Below are 18,008 nucleotides of genomic sequence, written 5' to 3' on the forward strand. Positions count from 1 at the left end.
AGCTCTACAGTGAGGGAAAAGTGACTTTGGTGCATTTGGGCAGCTTGTTGTCATTCATAGTGGAGTCAAAATGTGACCAAGTTTATACTCTTGGCTAGATTCCTTCAGACATGAGTTAACCAGCTGGGTTTTACTTGAAAGTGGGGCATGTTACACACAGCAGTAACAAACATGCTTAAATTCTGTTCCGGTGGGAGAGGATGCTCCCCTCTGCCTTTCGCCAACTGGTCCATATGTTAGAGCAGCCACCACAGTGCCACTCCTGGGAAGTCGAGGCTTCCGTGGTGGAGGGTATTGCCAACCAGCTGCAGTGCCTCACAGGTGCTGCTCCCCCTCTCTCCAGCAGTGTGATGGCTCAGGGGTGCCAAGCAGCACCTGCCACACCTGACTGTGGGTAGGGTGCAGAGGGAACACTGTACTTCCTGCTCCACCAGCTGTGCAGCCATCTCTGCTCCCCGGCCATCACATCAGAGTGACAGAGGAAGGGGTGAGGAACAGGGTGTGACAGCTGGCAGTTGGGCTTGGCTAAAGGGAGAATGCAGTACTTCACACAGGAAAAGAGCTCTGCATGACCTGACTAGCTCAGTTTGTTACAATATATAGAGCATCTGGAGCCTTTGTGCCATCAGGCCTTAGTACACAATGGCAACCGCAGGAGGGGAGAACTTTGCTTAGGGCAGCACAGTTAATACCACTTCCTCTACCAAAAGGATGTTATATTTACATGGCAAATACAGAGCAGTTCTCTTTTATGGGAAATACCAGGTAGACCTGAGTCTTAAGTACACTGCTCCACCAAGTGCCTGGGAGAAAGTGACTGTGGCAGCCTTACCCCTCCCAGATGGCTGTGCCATGCCTACTCTTCTGCAGTTGGTATGAAGGAGCACAAACCTCTAAGCACAGACGGTGCTTCCAGGCTGCATTAGCAGTGACACGCAGGATTCATATTATCCGGGGGAAAAAAATTTTACTACGAGATGTGACTTTACATTGCATGCAGCCTCATTACATTTGAGTCACAGGTGTAATGCCAAGAAGTTTCATTCCGTTGGCTAGAACCGAGCGTGCAGCTTGAAAGAGACAGAGCCTTGCCTGGAAAACAAAAGAAGAGTCATCTTAGGGTAGTGCTACAGAATAGGGTGTGGTTCTCAGAACAGCATGCATCCTCTGTCCCCACACTGGGATTCAGACCTACATATAACCCCTGTACTGAGAAACACACCAATGCTGGCAGCATTTACACCAGCTGTTGTTAGCCCATTGCAGTGTCAACAAGAGGGACAGTTGGTCAAACAAAGGAAGCTGGAAAGGCGTGTTTAGCCAAGCCCTCTGGGCAGAACAAGCAGAGATGCCTGTGGAAGAGCTAGCAATGACTAAAAAATGAAAATCTTTCATGCACTGGGGGCTAGTACAGCCCTGAGGGTACTGTTGGAATTCCCTCCTCCTGCCCTGCCTGTGTTAGAGGTTGTCAAGCAACTATGGGCTGCTTTTAAAATTTCACTCTTCTTTGTCAATGTCTTGGCTGCTACACAGCTGGCTGTTTGCTCCAAAAACCATAGTTCTTGAAAGCTGTCACATTGTAAGATATTTAGAAAATATTTTTTTTACAAGATAAGGAACTTAAGTTTTCCTTGTAGCTTGGACTGTCTTAGTCCACCTCCAAAGTAGGAATACCTACAGCATCTAAGCTCAAATACAGACTGCAGCTCCATCAATTCCACTGAATGTTTTTCCCCCACAGCACAGCTCAACACTTAAGTGTGATTTACTACCAAAATCAAATAAGTAGTTGCTTTTGAAATAGATGAAAGAAAGTAAGAAAGGCAGTGTAATTAGTGTATCACTTATTGAGCATTTAGGGGGTCAAACATTGGGAGATCAGTAGAAAATAATTTGCATTTATTTGGGACTGCAGATTAAAAGTTGTCAGCCCCTAGCTTTAGCTAGAAAGGCAATACGGACAACTTGGGATATGGAGGTGGCAAGAGGGAGGAGACGGATTTAGTTCTCTCCTAATTCTCTGTCTTCCCACGTAACCACTAAAGGAAACCATCAAAAATTAACCAGCAAGTTTAATGCTCAAATGTTTACTCTTAAAACATTCAAAAGGAAAGGTGACGAGAAGGGGTTTGACTGGATTTGGAGCAGTTGTCGGTTGGGAGCATTGTGTTTTAGGAGGATTAAGCAGAGCAGCCCTTTCCAGAAGCCCTTTCCAGCAATCCCTGCCTTCCCAAAGCAGTGCCACCCACGGGAGAGCCTCCCTGTCGGCTCCTCCGCCTGCGGGTGTGTATTCACACAAGTGGTTACACAGCTGGATTGGCAAAGCCAGAATCCTTCCTCTGGGACACCCTACACAGACTCTAGCCACCTAAGATGCTGTACCATACCTGTGCTACTTCAGGGGTGCTGCCTCTCACAGGAAGGGTTTTGTGTGCCACGGCTACAAGATGGCTGGAATGGAAAACACAGAGACAATGGTGAGAACCAGCAAGTCGCTCTGGGCTACAGAAAGCAGCAGAACTGGAAGGGCCACCCACAACTGCAGCATGCCAGAGGCTGATTTACAACAGCCTCTCACCTGGCTCAAGGAAGGCATGATTTTCTATAGCCTGCATGGTGTCAGGGCATGCCATTAACAACTTATTGCTCCTGAAATAACCCCAAAACAATCTCTCTGCTACCTGCCCATTAAAAAACCAAAACCAAAACCATGCTCAAAACTGGTCTGGGAAATCCTTGAGATTCTACCCAGGCATTCCCAAGGTGTGTGATTCCTTATACAATTTTTCTGAATTTGTTAAAGCCTTTCCCATACACAGGCTCTACATCTTCCTCCACCAAGCCTATTCTTGCATTTCACGGTGCTGTCAAATCAGACAGGTCCCTATGGGAGTCACATACACAGTATGACTTACAGAAATAAGCTTTGTTCATTGGCTGAGATAGTGGTTAAAAATGGTTTGGACAAAGTTTCCTAGCTGAAATTTTGATATTTGAGATGATGTTATCAGCTTAAATCTCCTTAAGATTTCATTAGTTCAGCATGATTTTGGTTCTTACACCGGGTTACAGCCAAGTGACTCTTTTTTCCTAAAAGCAGTTAGTTTCTGAGAAGGCTTCTGGCTCCAGCCTTGATCTCTACTATTTATTATATTATTTGCTATCCTACTTTACTTTATACATTTCCTGCTTCAGGGAGACTGTCCCACAAATTTGCATCTTCCCACTATTTTTACTCTTCAAAGCAGTGCAGATATGAGGGCTGCAGATCCAGCTCAGGAAGACCTGTCCTTACTGGAGACGCCACCAGTATCAGCCATCACCTTACCTAAGTGTGAGGAGGTAGCTGACAATGTGCTTGGGTTGCAGATCCTGAGAAGATCTATACAGGACCTCATCGTACCTGTGAAGGAAGAAAAGAATTGTTTGGTGCTGCAGTAGTAGAGGGTGTGCTCAGATATAAGGCTCATCAGACTTGCTTAAGTCAGAGCAAGCACACAACTACAGCTGTAGAATTAGCAAAACTGATCTTCTGAGCCAGACCTAAGCCATGTCTTTAGCACACAGCGCATTATTCCTTCCTCGTTCACTTATTATTGAAGGAGATTGCTTCTGCTCCTCATTTTGCAAACACCGTAGATGGCAGAGCTCAGAGAGACAGGCTACCCAAGAGAACACAAGAGCTATATTTGCTCCTGGAACATTATGTCTGTTTTTACATCTCAACACTAATTGTAAGTTCCTAGAAGTAAAAAAACGTGTTAAATAACCAAAAGAGTCAAAATAGTCTCTTAGGGGGCCTTGCCTTTAGTAAATGCAGCTTAGACTTTTAAGTAGCTAAAGGGAATCTTGTAACATTAAAAGAAGACAAAAACAATGTGATTTTACATAATCCTGGAATACAGATTCCCACAGAATCACAGAACGGGTCAGGTTGGAAGGGACCACAGTGGGTCATCTGGTCCAACCTCCCTGCTCAAGCACCATCATCCTACATAACTTACACGTAGTTGACTTTGTAAGACAGTATTAAACTGGGCAGTACAGGCAAAGTCATGAAATCTATGTTTTTATTTCATGTGTTCTGCTTTCCTTTTTCACAGTAGGTACCAACACCTCTGGGGCTGAAGAGATTTCAAAGTGGGCAGTGGACTTCCTAATCTTTGCTCAGCTCCCAGGCCCATCCCAGCCAGCATGTCCAAGCTGAACTGCCCTGGGATCTTCCTCCTTTAAAGACAAGCTGCAGAACTGGGAAGTGCGCTCCAGTAACAAGGGCTCAGCAGTCACGTAAGAGCTACAGCACCAAGGAGGGAGCGCTCCTCATCCCATGGGTGGGTAAGCCACAAAAACACCTCTTACACGTGCACTCAGCAGCTGATCTTAGCCAGCATGCCCGAGGTGGTCACTGCTGGGGAAGGTCGCTGCCCTCACACACTGTGCCACTGACATGAGCAAGACAGAACCAGGGGAACCTCCACACGGTCTCAGGGCCAGCACAGACACCAGCAGCTGTTGGTCCCTCAGAGGCAGCAACGTGGGTACAAAGAAATTACTGCTAACAAGCACCATCAAACAGCCACTGATAAAAGCTTCAAACAAAGTTGGTACCAAATAAAGGACCCTGATTTGATACCAGCTTTTTTGCTTCGGGAAGCTGCCATTTCAGTATTGGCCTACAACAACTTGCTAAGATTATTTTATCAGTCAAGTAAGTTTGCTTTTGCAGGGTTATACATAGAATCATAGAATGGTTGGCGGAGATCTTAAAGATTCTCTAGTTCCAATCCCCCTACCAGGTCTGGTTTTGGCAGGTTACTCAGAGCCTGGACTAGTGGAATGTTCCATCTTCTATCTGCTACCTTCAGTCTACTATTCATTAGACTGCAAAGTTAATGGTATTCAGAATTGGGCAGCTATTTTCAGGTATATGTTTGGTATATTTTCAAACAGCAGAAGCAGAGCCTTCTGACAGGCTTTTGACAACTCAGAAGGGTTTATTATGGAAACTTTTCAAGAAGCATTGAGTCATGGCAACTCAGAAGGAGGACTGAACAGTAATTGTTACTCCTGAAACTGTGGAATATTTTAAGATGAGTTTGTTAGCCCTTGAGTGCCTGGTCTAATAGATAACCTCAATACTGCTTTCTGCTGGAAGTAAAGGCCCCTGGAGATGCTTCACAGAGATTCCATATGGTACTGGGCCAGGCTCAAAGACCTTCGCAATAAGCAGACCTGAAGTTCAATAAAATCAAGAGCCCTGCAGTGGATCAACAACTTCTGTCTGAAAATTGACACAAGTCTGCAATGCAGTGATCTCTGCACATAACCCTGTCCGTTTTCACACATAAGACAGGCAGCTATGCACTAATCTGATAAACCCCAAGAAATGACCCTCATGTTTTCCATGAAATACAATGGCACTGGAAAAATAACACACTACTGGTCTTATTTAGAGTGCTGGCTGGTCCTGTTGCTCAAGAGAACATGCAGCATATGATGAATTTCAGGCAGACCTCTTGAGGCAATTACAGTTAGTGATAGGACTCTACAGGCTACAGGCTGAAAGGAACCACCTGGGACACTGGCATGACTTTTGAAAGTCCAGATTTTAAACAGATGCCCTCAAGAAGGTCTTAGTAGGGTCAAAAGAGTTAACTCTCTAGCACTGCACAGTGTGCAGTGCAGTATATAGGACCTCTCACTAGGAATTCTGAAAGCTTCAGATACTTCTGACTCCATCACACACTGTGCAACACGGACAACTCCCTTGTTTCTGTATTTTAACTGCACATCTATGAAATAATGAAAACAGAAACAGCTCAACTTTAAGACTGAATTAATGAAGAACATTACTGCTATTAACAGGTATTAGTTGTGCACACTCAGTAGCTCTGAAGGATGCTGAGCTACTGGATGTGCATGCGCACACTCCGTTTCACCTCACTCAGGAGCACTTCCTCTCTCTTTTCCCACATGACAAAAACAGAATACAAGGGACCAACTAAATCTGCAGTTAATATTTATATAGAGCCTAGCATACTTTTGTGAAGACAAGAAAGAATTAAGAGGATCATGTACACGAGTATGTTCCAAATATAGCTTTTTCTGTCATATGGCTTCTTAAAGCCACAAAAATTTCCAAGTGAGGGCTACTGTTGCAATCAGTGGGGCACAACAGACAAGTCATTGCCTGAAATAGCCATTTCTCATGATCACGCAGTCTGTGCCTTCTCAAAAGGTTGGCAGCATATCCAGAGGTTTATTTTAAGAGAATTGCTATTTGGAAAGAAAACTAGACAAACCTGAGAAGATGCTGAAGAACAGAGATGGCGTCTGGCTCTTGCAAGCATGCCACATTAACATCAGTTAGCTGTGCATTCCCATGCATCCGTTCTAAACTACGGTGTAAGAATGGAAAACAAATGTTGGGATGAAAACCTCCTGTTAGCAAAGTTGAACAAGAAAAACAGTAATTTGTGTTTTTAAGAAAAAGGGTAGGCTCCTTCTGCTCAAGATGAATGGAACACTGAGACAGACTAGCTGACTTCAACTAAGACAAAGAAATATAAAAATTGTGCTAGCCATTCGGTATCAACAGGATTAGACATATCCATGGACAACAGGTCCAGAAGCTGATGCTAAAAGGACTAGAGAGGTACTCAATACCCCACTAATGGTACCTTGGCACCACCAATACCTAGATGATGAGGAAAGACAAGGGGAACAGAATACAGAAAGGGACCAGGCTTGCACATTCTCCCTGAGCACCACCTCCTGCTAGCATTGCCTCAGACAGAACACCAGGGTGGTACAGACCTTTGGCCTGATCCAGGAAGGGGCCTTACACGAAAATACATACTGATTTCTGCATTAAGAATGCTCTGACAGTTCATTATAATTAATAAAAGCGCTCAAACTTGCCTCTTCTGAATCTCTTTTAAAGAAGTGATTAAATGTGTTAGGTGTTCGACCTGAGTCAACAGGAAGGGATCTGCTTTTAGCCTTGGTTACCAAAAGAGGGAAATAACAGAATGTCAAAAAATCCCCACTAGCTACTGCGGTAGCCAAAAGTTCTGTGATGTGGTATATTTAACAAGTATGTGCGTTTTGGTTTTTATGTCACTTTCCCTAATCCTAGGGCTACCATTCCTCATCACTGACACCAACTACAGAGAGGCTGTTCCTAGAACTGGCAAAGTACATGGACAGGCAGCTCAGTTCTGTGGAAATGAGGCAGAAAATTCATTTTAATTGGCTTGCTCTTCTGGGAAGTTTCAATGATTCCTATCATAAACTCACACCTCTGCTGAAAAAGTGAACATGTGTCATATTTTAGGAAGGAGCTGACACTACTACTTAACAAAGCAGTAAGTTAATAAGGTTAAAATTCATGTAAAACTGTACTTTTGTGCATAAACACTAACTTACCTATGGAGTCTGGCATGGGTATACTGCAAGAACACACCTGTGTCTCCACGACTTTGAAGAGCTCGATCCCAGCTAAACTGATAATCAGACGAGAGAAGGCCCCGGAAGTCCTGGAGAAATAAATCACTGTCACCTAGATAAGGCTCTTCATCTCAGTTTTTAACTTTGCACAGAAGATGCAAACAGGTCATGAGGCAGCTCAGACTCACCTGAATTATTAGTGCTGCAAGACCAACCTTCTCTGCTGTCTCCATAGGGTCTTGTATCTCTTTGGTTGCTGAAGAGAAACAGAAAGAAACAATAGTTAAGTCTGCAGTACCATAATGACTCCCTTGCTCAGACTTGGAGATGCCAATAAAATAGCAGATCTTCCAAAACCCTAAACTAGCAATATGAAATTGTCAAGATGCATGCAGCAACAAGTCCAGAATATAAACCTTTCTTAAAAGCTGAAATACAGCTGTTTCAGATGGGCTTTTTCCCACTTCCCCTAGTATGTGGAATACAGATATTTAGGTCAGAAAGGTTCATTACAACAGGATAGCGAGACTACCCTGAATTCCTCTTCACAGTTCTGACAGCCAGTCTCTAAGTTCAGGAGGAGAATGAGAGGGCAATTCAGATTTTGTTGGAAAACTGATAAACTACAAGTGATACAGGTGCATAAACAACCAAAAAAAAGTCGTTCCAATGGTTAATGGAGCATTTGGATACATTCAGGGAGTTGTCACACCATCCACTAAAGAAGATACCTAAATTGACTATACTCAGAGACTCTGAACTGAGAGAATTACAGAATGGTTGGGGTTGGAAGGGCCATTTAAAGATCGTTCCAGTCCAACCCTGGACTGTGAGGTACTCAATACCCCACATTGGTACCACCAATACCTAGAGGATAAGGGAGTACAAGCAGAACAGGCTACATAAAGGGATCAGGCTTGCACACTCTCCATTCACTCCAGCATTAAAATGCTTCCTTTGCACTCAGCTATGACACCAATATTGAGACTGAAGTCTAAGCTCCAATCCTCTCTGCAGTAAAACTGGTTTGAATCGAGGGGCACCCTTCTATCATTTTGCCTGATCCCCTTCTCCTGGTCCACTCTACAAGCAAAATTACCTGGATTAAAAAAGCTGAGGAGGCAGAGCAAGGAAGACGCACACTATTTAACCTGACTAGATGGTTGATTCAATCCAGCACCTAACTCCAGAAAGCACAAGAGGGGGCAGCATTTCACTGAGAACTGCTTAAATCTTTACTGCATCAAGAGGAAAAGGTCGCAGAGCCACAGCCCGAGTGAGGTGAAGGCAAATATCCCCTTCAGCACATTCTGCTGCAGAGCAGTGACCTCCTGAGCACTCTGTGAACAGCCACAGGGCTGGGAGGATGACGAGGCAGTAGTGGAAGGCAAGCTACAGTTACTCTTGCCAGAGAAAACTGTCAGAGTCAAAAATCCTTTGGATGAAATCTGACTGTTGCCTGAACTCCAGCCCCAACCCTTCTATGGGCTAGTTTGTCCCTCCAGAAAAAAGCAACTATTGTCTCCAAAGACAGGTACTTTCTTCCCACTGTAAAGCATGATGAAATAATATCACTGAATGTTAGAATTTGCAAATCTGTAATTTAGGGAAGTTCACAGAGTTGCAAAGAATTATTTTAACATTGTTTATATTATAAGAGGTAAGAAATGCAAATATCAGGGTCTTTCACGGTGATTAGTCTGATTCAGGGAAGAGTGAAGGGTGGAAAAGATGACACATTTTTGATCAACACAGAACATCAAAAGAAACTAATAAGACCTGAAATAGCTAACTTTTTGCGGAAGTCATGTTTTGTAACATCCTCGAGCGAACTTCATTTAAAACATCTTCCAGGAAAATTACTTCTCCTCTTCGAGTCTTCATCCCTTGAACTAGACCAAAAGACACATGCTGGCACCTGTGTCGAAAAGCAGCAGGACCTAAAATTACATTTCAATCAAGAGAAATGTTTGCAGTGTTTGTTCAGAGCTGGATTCTCTACCAGGAAACAGCAATAACAGCTGAATAAATAACACTCCAACGCAGAAAGCTTTGTGATATAATCAGTAACTCTCATTTCAGCAACCAAAGCTCCATATTTATTATATAATGGGAAAATTATGATCAGAATTATGATAACCTGGTCATTTGTGTGCTCTCAGGAACCTCTCTTGCTACTACCTTTAGCACAGAGGCCTCAATGCAATAATTTGCAATAAATTGAAGAGAGGCAGGATGTAGACAGATCAAATTACTGTGCCAACACAGATCTGTTAATATAATTAGAAAGGGAGTCATAATAACTCTATTGTGGGCACATTAAACTAAAAGTATAATTAATCATTGCTAATAATAAAATATTCGTTGCTTCTGCTTATAATAATCCCAAGCATTATTCTGGATCCAGAATCTAAGACAACTTTAAGCACTGTGAAAGGAGGCAGTCTAGTTTTCCAGAAGGCTAAAATGCTATATTTAACCACAAAAGACATGCAGTCTGGCAGAGGAATATGATTTAGTTTGCAGATCCATTACTGACCTTTGCCCAGATTGCTAACAGGATTGGTAACTACAATGAATAACAGCAGGGATACACTTCCTTGCAATAGATACTTCAAGCCTGAAGCATGATTCAAACTCAGATTCAGATCACTGCTAAAATATAATACTTCAAGAATAATAATTTAATATGTTAGCACACAATATCCCAGAAGCTATGCCACAGTCTCTTAAAGATTGTTTCTCTTTTTCACATCAAGCAGTTATGAAGTTAAATGAGAGACAGGGCTGTTTTTCACATCCTGGACACACGGCAATGGCTCCATTCACAAATAAATCAGGGCAGCAGGAGTGGGCATATAGAATGAAAAGGTTGGTGCTGAGGACCTGAGGCCCACACTGCACACTATTCTAAGGGTTTGTTTTGTTATTTTTTTCCTCCTTATTGGACTAGTATTAGTTGGGTCCTACAGGCCAAATGTCTGCTTCCACTCTGGAGTTCATTAGTTGCACACCAGCATCACATCCTGTAGCTTAGCTTCAACCAAAATGCCTACGTGATATGTGCTATAGTATGGTGGTAGGTGGACACAATCAGGAGATTCTCCTCAAAAGAACAGTCTACTGAAATTCCAATGTACAAATTATTCATTTTAAAAAAAAATCAACTCAATAAGATATATAATATAATTAAGATTCATAAATACATACCTTTCTGCCCAGTCATAACCCATGAGCTTCAGTATTTGGAATAACTGTTGAAAATGATGACTTTGACTTTTATCTGTCTAAGGAATAGAATTCATGCATATCAGAAAACACTCCAAGTCTGATAGGGATTAGCTTTTCACACACAAACACACACCACCACAGATACTGTGCCAGTAAGTCACTGCAAGCAGAATTAAAATCTATGAAGACAAACAAGACTTGGAAATTGTGGCAGCTGGAATCTATGTCAATGGGATTTTGCATCATATTAGAAAAAAGTAATCTACCTTTTCAGACATTATTCAAGTCATGAAGCAAAAAGACATGAAGGGAAAGGAAACCTTGATGTTCTTTAGTTTCCCATAATTCGTGAGCTGCCCACAAAAAACCCCCTCCATTTCCACCTCAGAACCTTGCTGCTCGTTATATACCCCTGTTTTACGTCACCAAACGCTAGGGTTCCTTTGGCTTAGAAACAGAACACCTCTTTAAGCTGTCTGTCTCCAGAACCCAATAGTTTCTATTGTCTCTAGTGTGATTTGTAGTTTTACATTATAAGGCAGCTACAGAATTTTAAAAAAAGAAGTATGAATTATCACAATTTCATAACAATTATGCATTTTGTGCTCTCTTACTTCCAGTTACTCTCTCCTATTAACTGAAGTAGTTTCTGATGGTGGTTTATGCCTAACAATGATCTTCATATGTGTTTCTAGCTACAGCTGTTGCTGCAAAGTTCACTTTCCTACCTAGTTGTTTTGACTACACCACTTAGACTCCCTTTTATCCCTCCTTAAAAAACCCTGCCGAGATAACCAAATAGTCACTACTTCCTCATTTGTTTTGTGTTCCAAGACAATGAGTGAGCAGTGAGTGAAGTGCTTATCTGTGTTCCTTCTCAATTCTACCTCTGTATCAAGCACCTGCCTCCTCTTTCAGAGTTCCTCATAAGCTGCTCCACTCCTATCACCTCTCCATGTTGACTCACAAGCAAGGCTAATAAATGGATAGCAGTGGCCAGCATTTCAAACTAGGCCTTCCAAGGTCTTTTCCATTCATCTTCCATCTGAGGTTTATCTCTGTACCTGTAACAAAGCCAGATCTCTCTCACTAAGTGGTTAGCTTTAAGGGAGAAGTGTGCAGTCTGGCAGCATGGATTATATTCAATTCTTCATAAATAAAAGCAGTTTCATCTCATGCTTTGAGTGCAACATTCAATGGTATCTTAGTACGTCTTTAATAATATGTCACACATTTTAAAATGTTTTGAATATTTTTCTCATATCACTGCCTTTTTATGAAAAAAGTAGGATTGAAAAAAATCTAAATTGGTGAATGCACTGATTTACAGCATTACAACTAGTAAACCAATTTAATGTTTTCTTTAACAAGTTGATCTGAGGAAGACAAGATGATCTTATTAAAATAAGACTCAAGAGTCCCTAAATAATTTTCTTGTAACAAGATTAGGATTCTGCTATACCTTTGTATTTAATAATTGAAGACTAAAATCATCAGTGTTCTCATTTAAACCCATGAAGTCCTCTCGCCTCTGGTCACGCTGAGTTAAGACTTAACTCATTACACAGTACTGGCACAAAACAGCAGCAAAGCTCAGTGAGGTTGGCAGGTCCCTCATTAGTCTGTCTGTTCCATAAAGTCTCCTAACGGCCTACGTTATCACCCTCTCATGTTATAACCCACTTTCCCAGTCCTCAGGAAGCCAGAAGTGATAAAAAACCCCTCAAGTCAGACATTCAATTGACACATCAATCACATCACAGTCTGGTTTTGCTGCACATCTGGACTCAGAGTAAGACAAAAAGGGCCAGCCAAGGAAGTAAATAGTTACTGGAGTTCAGCTGTGAGCAGCCAGTCAGCTCAAGACTTGCTTTCACACTCACTCCCTCCATGACCATAACGTTCAGGCAATATCCTAATCTGTGCAAAGCAGAGACCCAACTATTCCTTCTTTCTAATTGTACCTTCTTCCTTGGTCCCCACCACCTCACAGTATAACAAATACAAATAATTACCTATCCCCATGAACTAGACAGGAAACATCCCTAATTCCTAAAGCATTGCATTTTCACAGCCACACTGTCCTTCAATGTCAATTAACCCAGCCAGCAGAGGCAGAAAAACTCCCACCAAATCCAAAGAATTTCCCAAAAAAATTTCCCTGTTCTATAACAAAATGTAGGAATGGCAGGCTATGAAAAACTTCCTGAAGACTGAAATAAAAGGAGGAACGTCATTTAACTAGAAATTGCACTTTCAACTACCTGTGTATTTAATGTTGTGCTTACTGATCTCTCCCTGTCCCCTGAATCTGGTCACATTATACTGACTTCAGAAAAAGTTGTACCAGAGAAAGTATATGGGCATTACTAAACACATCACAGCAACGTGCAGATTTTTTCCACATGTTACTGACTTCATATAAAAGAACACGGTTTACAAAATTATTTTTTTCTAAAGCTGGGAAAAAGAAGATCTAAAAGCATCATGAGATATCTCCCTGGTAATACTAGAGCAAAAAAGAGTTTCACACAAGTGAGGAGGTAATCCAATTATTGATACTGCTGGAACTATTAAAATCAAAATAATCAAACCAAGAAATATAAAAACATTCCCTGACTATAACTGCTTCATCCAGATTGATTAAGGAGAAAATACAATGTCAAACGAAATAAAAGTTCCTTTGAAACTAATTGCAATGAATTTTTATAATAGAGAATAACTCCAGAGCTGATTTTCATAGGATCATAGAAAGGCTTGGGTTGGTAAGGACCTCAAAGATCACCTAATTCCAACCCTCCTGCCATAGGGAGGGACATTTTCCACTACACCACATTGCTCAGAGACCCATCCAACCTGGTCTTGAACACTTCCAAGGATGGGGCATCCACAGCGCCTCTGGGCAAGCTGTTCCAGTGCTTCGTCACTGTCACAGTAAAGAATTTATTACTAATATCGAATCTAAACCTACTCTCTTTTAGTTTAAAGTTATTTTTCAACCATTCTGTGGGTCGTGAACTGAAACAGAACCAAGAAACACTGAGGCACAGCTGCTGGGCAGTAAGGGCATCTATTTTACTGCCAAAAATACCATGTGTCTAAGTCAGATTGTGAGCAAGAGACCCCCCTGGATTACTGGAAAGAGTCAGGCTCAAAAGTGTTTGCTGAATCTAGAATTACTTACCACATAAATCATAGTATCACAGCTGTGCTTGTTCATTCGGTCTATAGCAGCCGCAAGATCTCTGGAAGAGATAATAAGAAACTATTTGGAATTTCACTCAAACATACGTCATTATTTCCCTCTCGGAAAAATAATCTACTTTTTATGAAGGGGAGAGGACTGCCCAGTTAGAAGGATCTATGTATGCCTTACATAAAAAAAAAAGAGATGTATAATTAGCTGATGACATGTTTGAAATGTTTTTTTAAACCACTAACTATGAAAATTACTGAGGAAACAGTTCTTACGTGCAGAGTAGGTCTGCTCTCTGTCTGCCTACTGGGACACGAGAGAAACAACCCTCTCTCGGAAAACTAACCCAGTGCTTAGCATTAGGTTACATGGCACAAAGCTCATCTTCACATACACACACAGCAGTACAGAGAAACAACTTGCTCGAGCCCCTCCCAGGGGCTGTCACAAGAGAGCCATAGGCCCCACGTTCCAGTCTGAAAGCCTCCTCAGGGGCCACCACAGCAGCTCTCCAGACCACCTGACTGAGGGAGGGTACTGCTTAAGGACATGGGACACATGGGATGAAGGGGAAAAGCGTTTTGCAATTGCCCAAGACTTAGCATAGGACGCTCAGGGGAGGAACCAAGGACAGGAAAAGAAAGGGAGATGATAACAGGGACAGGTGGCTTGTAAGCCAATTGCTGGGTAGTATGTTTGCTCAGTTGTGCCCTGAACTTCATCAGCACGATCTCTCCTGTTTTCTCATAAAACTCTATTTCAAACTCTCCCTAGGTGAGGGGGCTCTCTCTTCTGTATGCACGTGAATTTGGAGGTCTAAGTACCATTATCTGCAGTTGGGGCATACAGCTCATATGGGCTGTGCATCTGTGGTGCCAGCAACTGAAGGGAACTGGGCATAAGCGAAATTAAGTGATAGCAACTGGAGTCTGACCATGGGTCACAGGGGCCAAGATGTCTCTGATGCCAACATCTGGAGTGAGGGCACACACATCAACATGTGACTGAGCAATATCAAGCTGAATAGACAGCAAGTAGGAGAAGTAAGCTGGGAAGTATCCAGATAAATGTGTGCCTTCAAAGAGGAGGCACCCAGAGGAGTCTGTACCGTTGGCATCAGGGGGTCCAGGCCAGCAGCTGGAGAGACCATGGGGCCAGGGGGCTGACTGAGAGATCTGTCTGGGTACATGTGTCTCTATGGAGAAGGCAATGGAGCAGAGCAGGGATCCTGAGCCAATAGTCACATGTCTAAGCTCAGTTACTGGAGAGATCCAGTGTGTCTGTGCCAGTAACCAGAGCGGGGCTATGGGCCGTGGGGACTTGCATGTCCAGGTGCCAACAGCTGGGGAGACCTGGGGATCCAGGGACAGCTAATGGGCAGAATATCAGCTACTAGAGGGATACATAGGGTACATACGTACTCTGTACCTACAATACATACGTATATTACTTGGGTTTCTAAATAATACATATCACATAAATAAGTGTGTATATCTCAGGAAGTCCCCCATCATCCCCACATCACCATTGGCCAATCAGAGCTCAGATCAGTCCAACAGTTTAATTACCTCGGTAGCCTCATCTCTTCAGATGGCAAGATCGACGGAGAGATCGACAGCAGGTTAGCAAAGGCATATAGTGCTTTTGGAAAACTCCACAAAAGAGTATGGCGTAACAAACACTTGAAGAAAAGCACCAAGATCAGTGTTTACAGAGCCACAGTGCTGTCTACTCTCTTGTATGGCTCCGAATCATGGGGCATCTACCGCCACCACCTGCGTCTCTTAGAACGCTTCCATCAACGCTGTCTCCGCACAATCCTAAACATCCACTGGTCAGATTATGTGACCAACACATCTGTTCTGGAACAGGCAGCTATCACAAGTATTGAGGCCATGTTGATGAGAACACAGCTGCGATGGGCAGGGCATGTCTCAAGGATGAAGGACCACCGCCTCCCTAAGATCTTGCTTTATGGTGAACTTGCCACTGGCTGCCGCAAGAGAGGAGCCCGGAAGAAAAGATACAAGGACTCCCTGAAACAACATCTCAGCCTTGGCCATATTGATCAACATAACTGGTCTACTCTGGCCTTAAATCGGGAGGCCTGGAGACACACCATCTATAATGCAGCTGTCTCCTTTGAGAACACACGCAGGATCACCCTCGAGGAAAAAAGGCAACGCAGAAAGAACCGTGTATTGCAGAATACACCATCTAAGGAGTCTTTCTGCTGTGCCTTTTGCAATCGGATATGTCTGTCACGTATTGGCCTCATAAGCCACCAGCGTGCCTGTAGCAAATGTGGACAGAGCCTTCCCAAATCTTCGTTCGCGAAGCCCAGCCATGATATCTACACACAGACATATATATCTATTTCTTCATAGTAACAGACCTTCATTCTGATCAGCCAGAGGGGAACAAAACACCAAATGTGCTGTCTGAGGGCTGAGTGGTTTTGGCTGGGGTGTGTGGGTGTGTGGGGGTGTGTGTATTTGTGTGTGTATCTGTGCCTAGTTCGAACAGGTGATCAGCCTTACTACTGCTTGACCTCTGGGCATGGAGCTGTGGCATCATTGTCTCTGTTTGGTTACAGGATTCAGCAGCTCCTTAATGAGCAGGATTGACTGCAACATCTCTCTAATAACCTCACCCTGAAAAGCTGTACACAGTTTACCCTGAGAGCTGGACCTCTGATTTGTTTGCATTACTGGCACAAAGAAACTGTTAAGGCTTCTATATTAAAATACCCAAGAGGAATTTCAGGATACTGATGATGTGGCAGGAAAACAGCAATAAAATTGATGTTACAGTGCTGGTGGTCCACTGAGTAAATGCAGACATGGCTGAGACATCATTTTTTTCTGCATCACATTGTCAATAAACATTTTAAGCAAAGATCTTTCTAAAACCTTCACTATTTGGCAACTATTTACTAGATCAAGAGATCCCAGTTTTGTTTTCAAAGTTAGTAGCTGAAGAAAGTATTATGATTTATGCAAAGAAGAGATTTACTTACAGACTGCTTAAGGGGAGGAAGAGTATTTAAAAGCCATTGTTTTTCCTCATCCATTTTTATCCTGACATAGTTACATTGATAGTTCCAGTTACGATTACTCAACAATAAGGGTGTTCCATCCCAGCAATAAAAAGCTTCAAAATCTGTACTATCAGTTACAAACGTACTCATGTACAAAAGTTTACTGGCAAAATAAATGGCAATGAACACAGATGAGCTTACTTGCCTTGTTATATAAAGAGATGTCCCATCACTACGCATGACAGTGCAAACTGATGAGAGGTCTTTCTTTTCCGAAAGATCCACGATTCCTGTCCCTTTTCTGTAAGTTGAGATAAAATACTGATGTAACTGCAAGCTAATATACAGGTAAATTCAGATAAGACTGAGGTCAGAACCAAAATGGCCTCTTGCCTCCAACCCCCTCACTGTAGACAACTTTATTCTTTTTCTTTGAATGACTGTCTCCTTTAAGTATTTTTGAAGACTGTTCCCGTAAGTGTGTTGTCACCACTGCTTATGCCAGGGAGCCTGTCCATGTTCTGGTGCATTCCATGATTATGGCTTCCATCTCAGTTCAGCCAGGCACCTGCTTCATCAAAGCAAGGATCTCATCTAACTCTGCTCATTAAATGGTACATGCAGCTACCAAATTAATTAACAGCCTAAAAGGCCATTATGAGTTGAACACTGTCATTGTACTTAATTTGTCATGGCCAAGTTTCTGTACTGGCCACAGAAAGGCAAACTTAATTTTTAACTGTGAGTGCACAAATCCTCTTGGTCTTCTACTAGGACAGCTACCAAGACCATTTAAAGAAAACTCTTCGCCTTAGATTATGTACAAACCTCACTCATCATATCTTGTTTGAAATGCAACTGAGATGTTAAGTAAATTACACTGATTGAATAATGAGTCCATACGTTGTTTTTTGAAGAAGTCCCTTATCTTCCAACATCTTTAGAACCTCCTGGGCCTTCTCTCGGTAATGTGACTCTCCAGAATATTCATCAAAGTGCACTCCTAGACGCTGAAAAGTTCCAAGAATATCAAAGAAGGGCAAAACTGATAAGATTGAGGTTAATAATTTCTTCAAATTAAGTAAGACAATA

General features: G+C 42.5%; 1 protein-coding gene across 2 annotated transcripts in view; it reads right to left on the minus strand.

The window, feature by feature from the left end:
- Positions 1-941: 941 nt before the first annotated feature.
- RARS2 (arginyl-tRNA synthetase 2, mitochondrial) overlaps positions 942-18,008 on the minus strand; it is a 33,650-nt gene continuing 16,583 nt past the window's right edge. Inside the window, exons 10-20 of one of the 2 annotated variants that reach the window (XM_027743555.2) lie at positions 17,820-17,926; positions 17,122-17,217; positions 13,865-13,925; positions 10,660-10,736; positions 9,243-9,367; positions 7,638-7,705; positions 7,429-7,538; positions 6,303-6,398; positions 3,329-3,403; positions 2,388-2,451; positions 942-1,092 (exon numbers count right to left, since the gene is read on the minus strand). In XM_027743555.2, the coding sequence (XP_027599356.2) occupies positions 1,006-1,092; positions 2,388-2,451; positions 3,329-3,403; positions 6,303-6,398; positions 7,429-7,538; positions 7,638-7,705; positions 9,243-9,367; positions 10,660-10,736; positions 13,865-13,925; positions 17,122-17,217; positions 17,820-17,926 (966 nt within the window). In that variant the 3' untranslated portion in view covers positions 942-1,005. The remainder of the gene's footprint in view (positions 1,093-2,387; positions 2,452-3,328; positions 3,404-6,302; positions 6,399-7,428; positions 7,539-7,637; positions 7,706-9,242; positions 9,368-10,659; positions 10,737-13,864; positions 13,926-17,121; positions 17,218-17,819; positions 17,927-18,008) is intronic. The other variant, XM_039388112.1, reaches the window with a different exon arrangement.

This window comes from Pipra filicauda, unplaced genomic scaffold (assembly GCF_003945595.2).
Source record: "Pipra filicauda isolate LSUMZ 115617 unplaced genomic scaffold, ASM394559v2 scaffold60_size3304689_pilon, whole genome shotgun sequence".
NCBI classification, from domain to species: Eukaryota; Metazoa; Chordata; class Aves; order Passeriformes; family Pipridae; genus Pipra; species Pipra filicauda.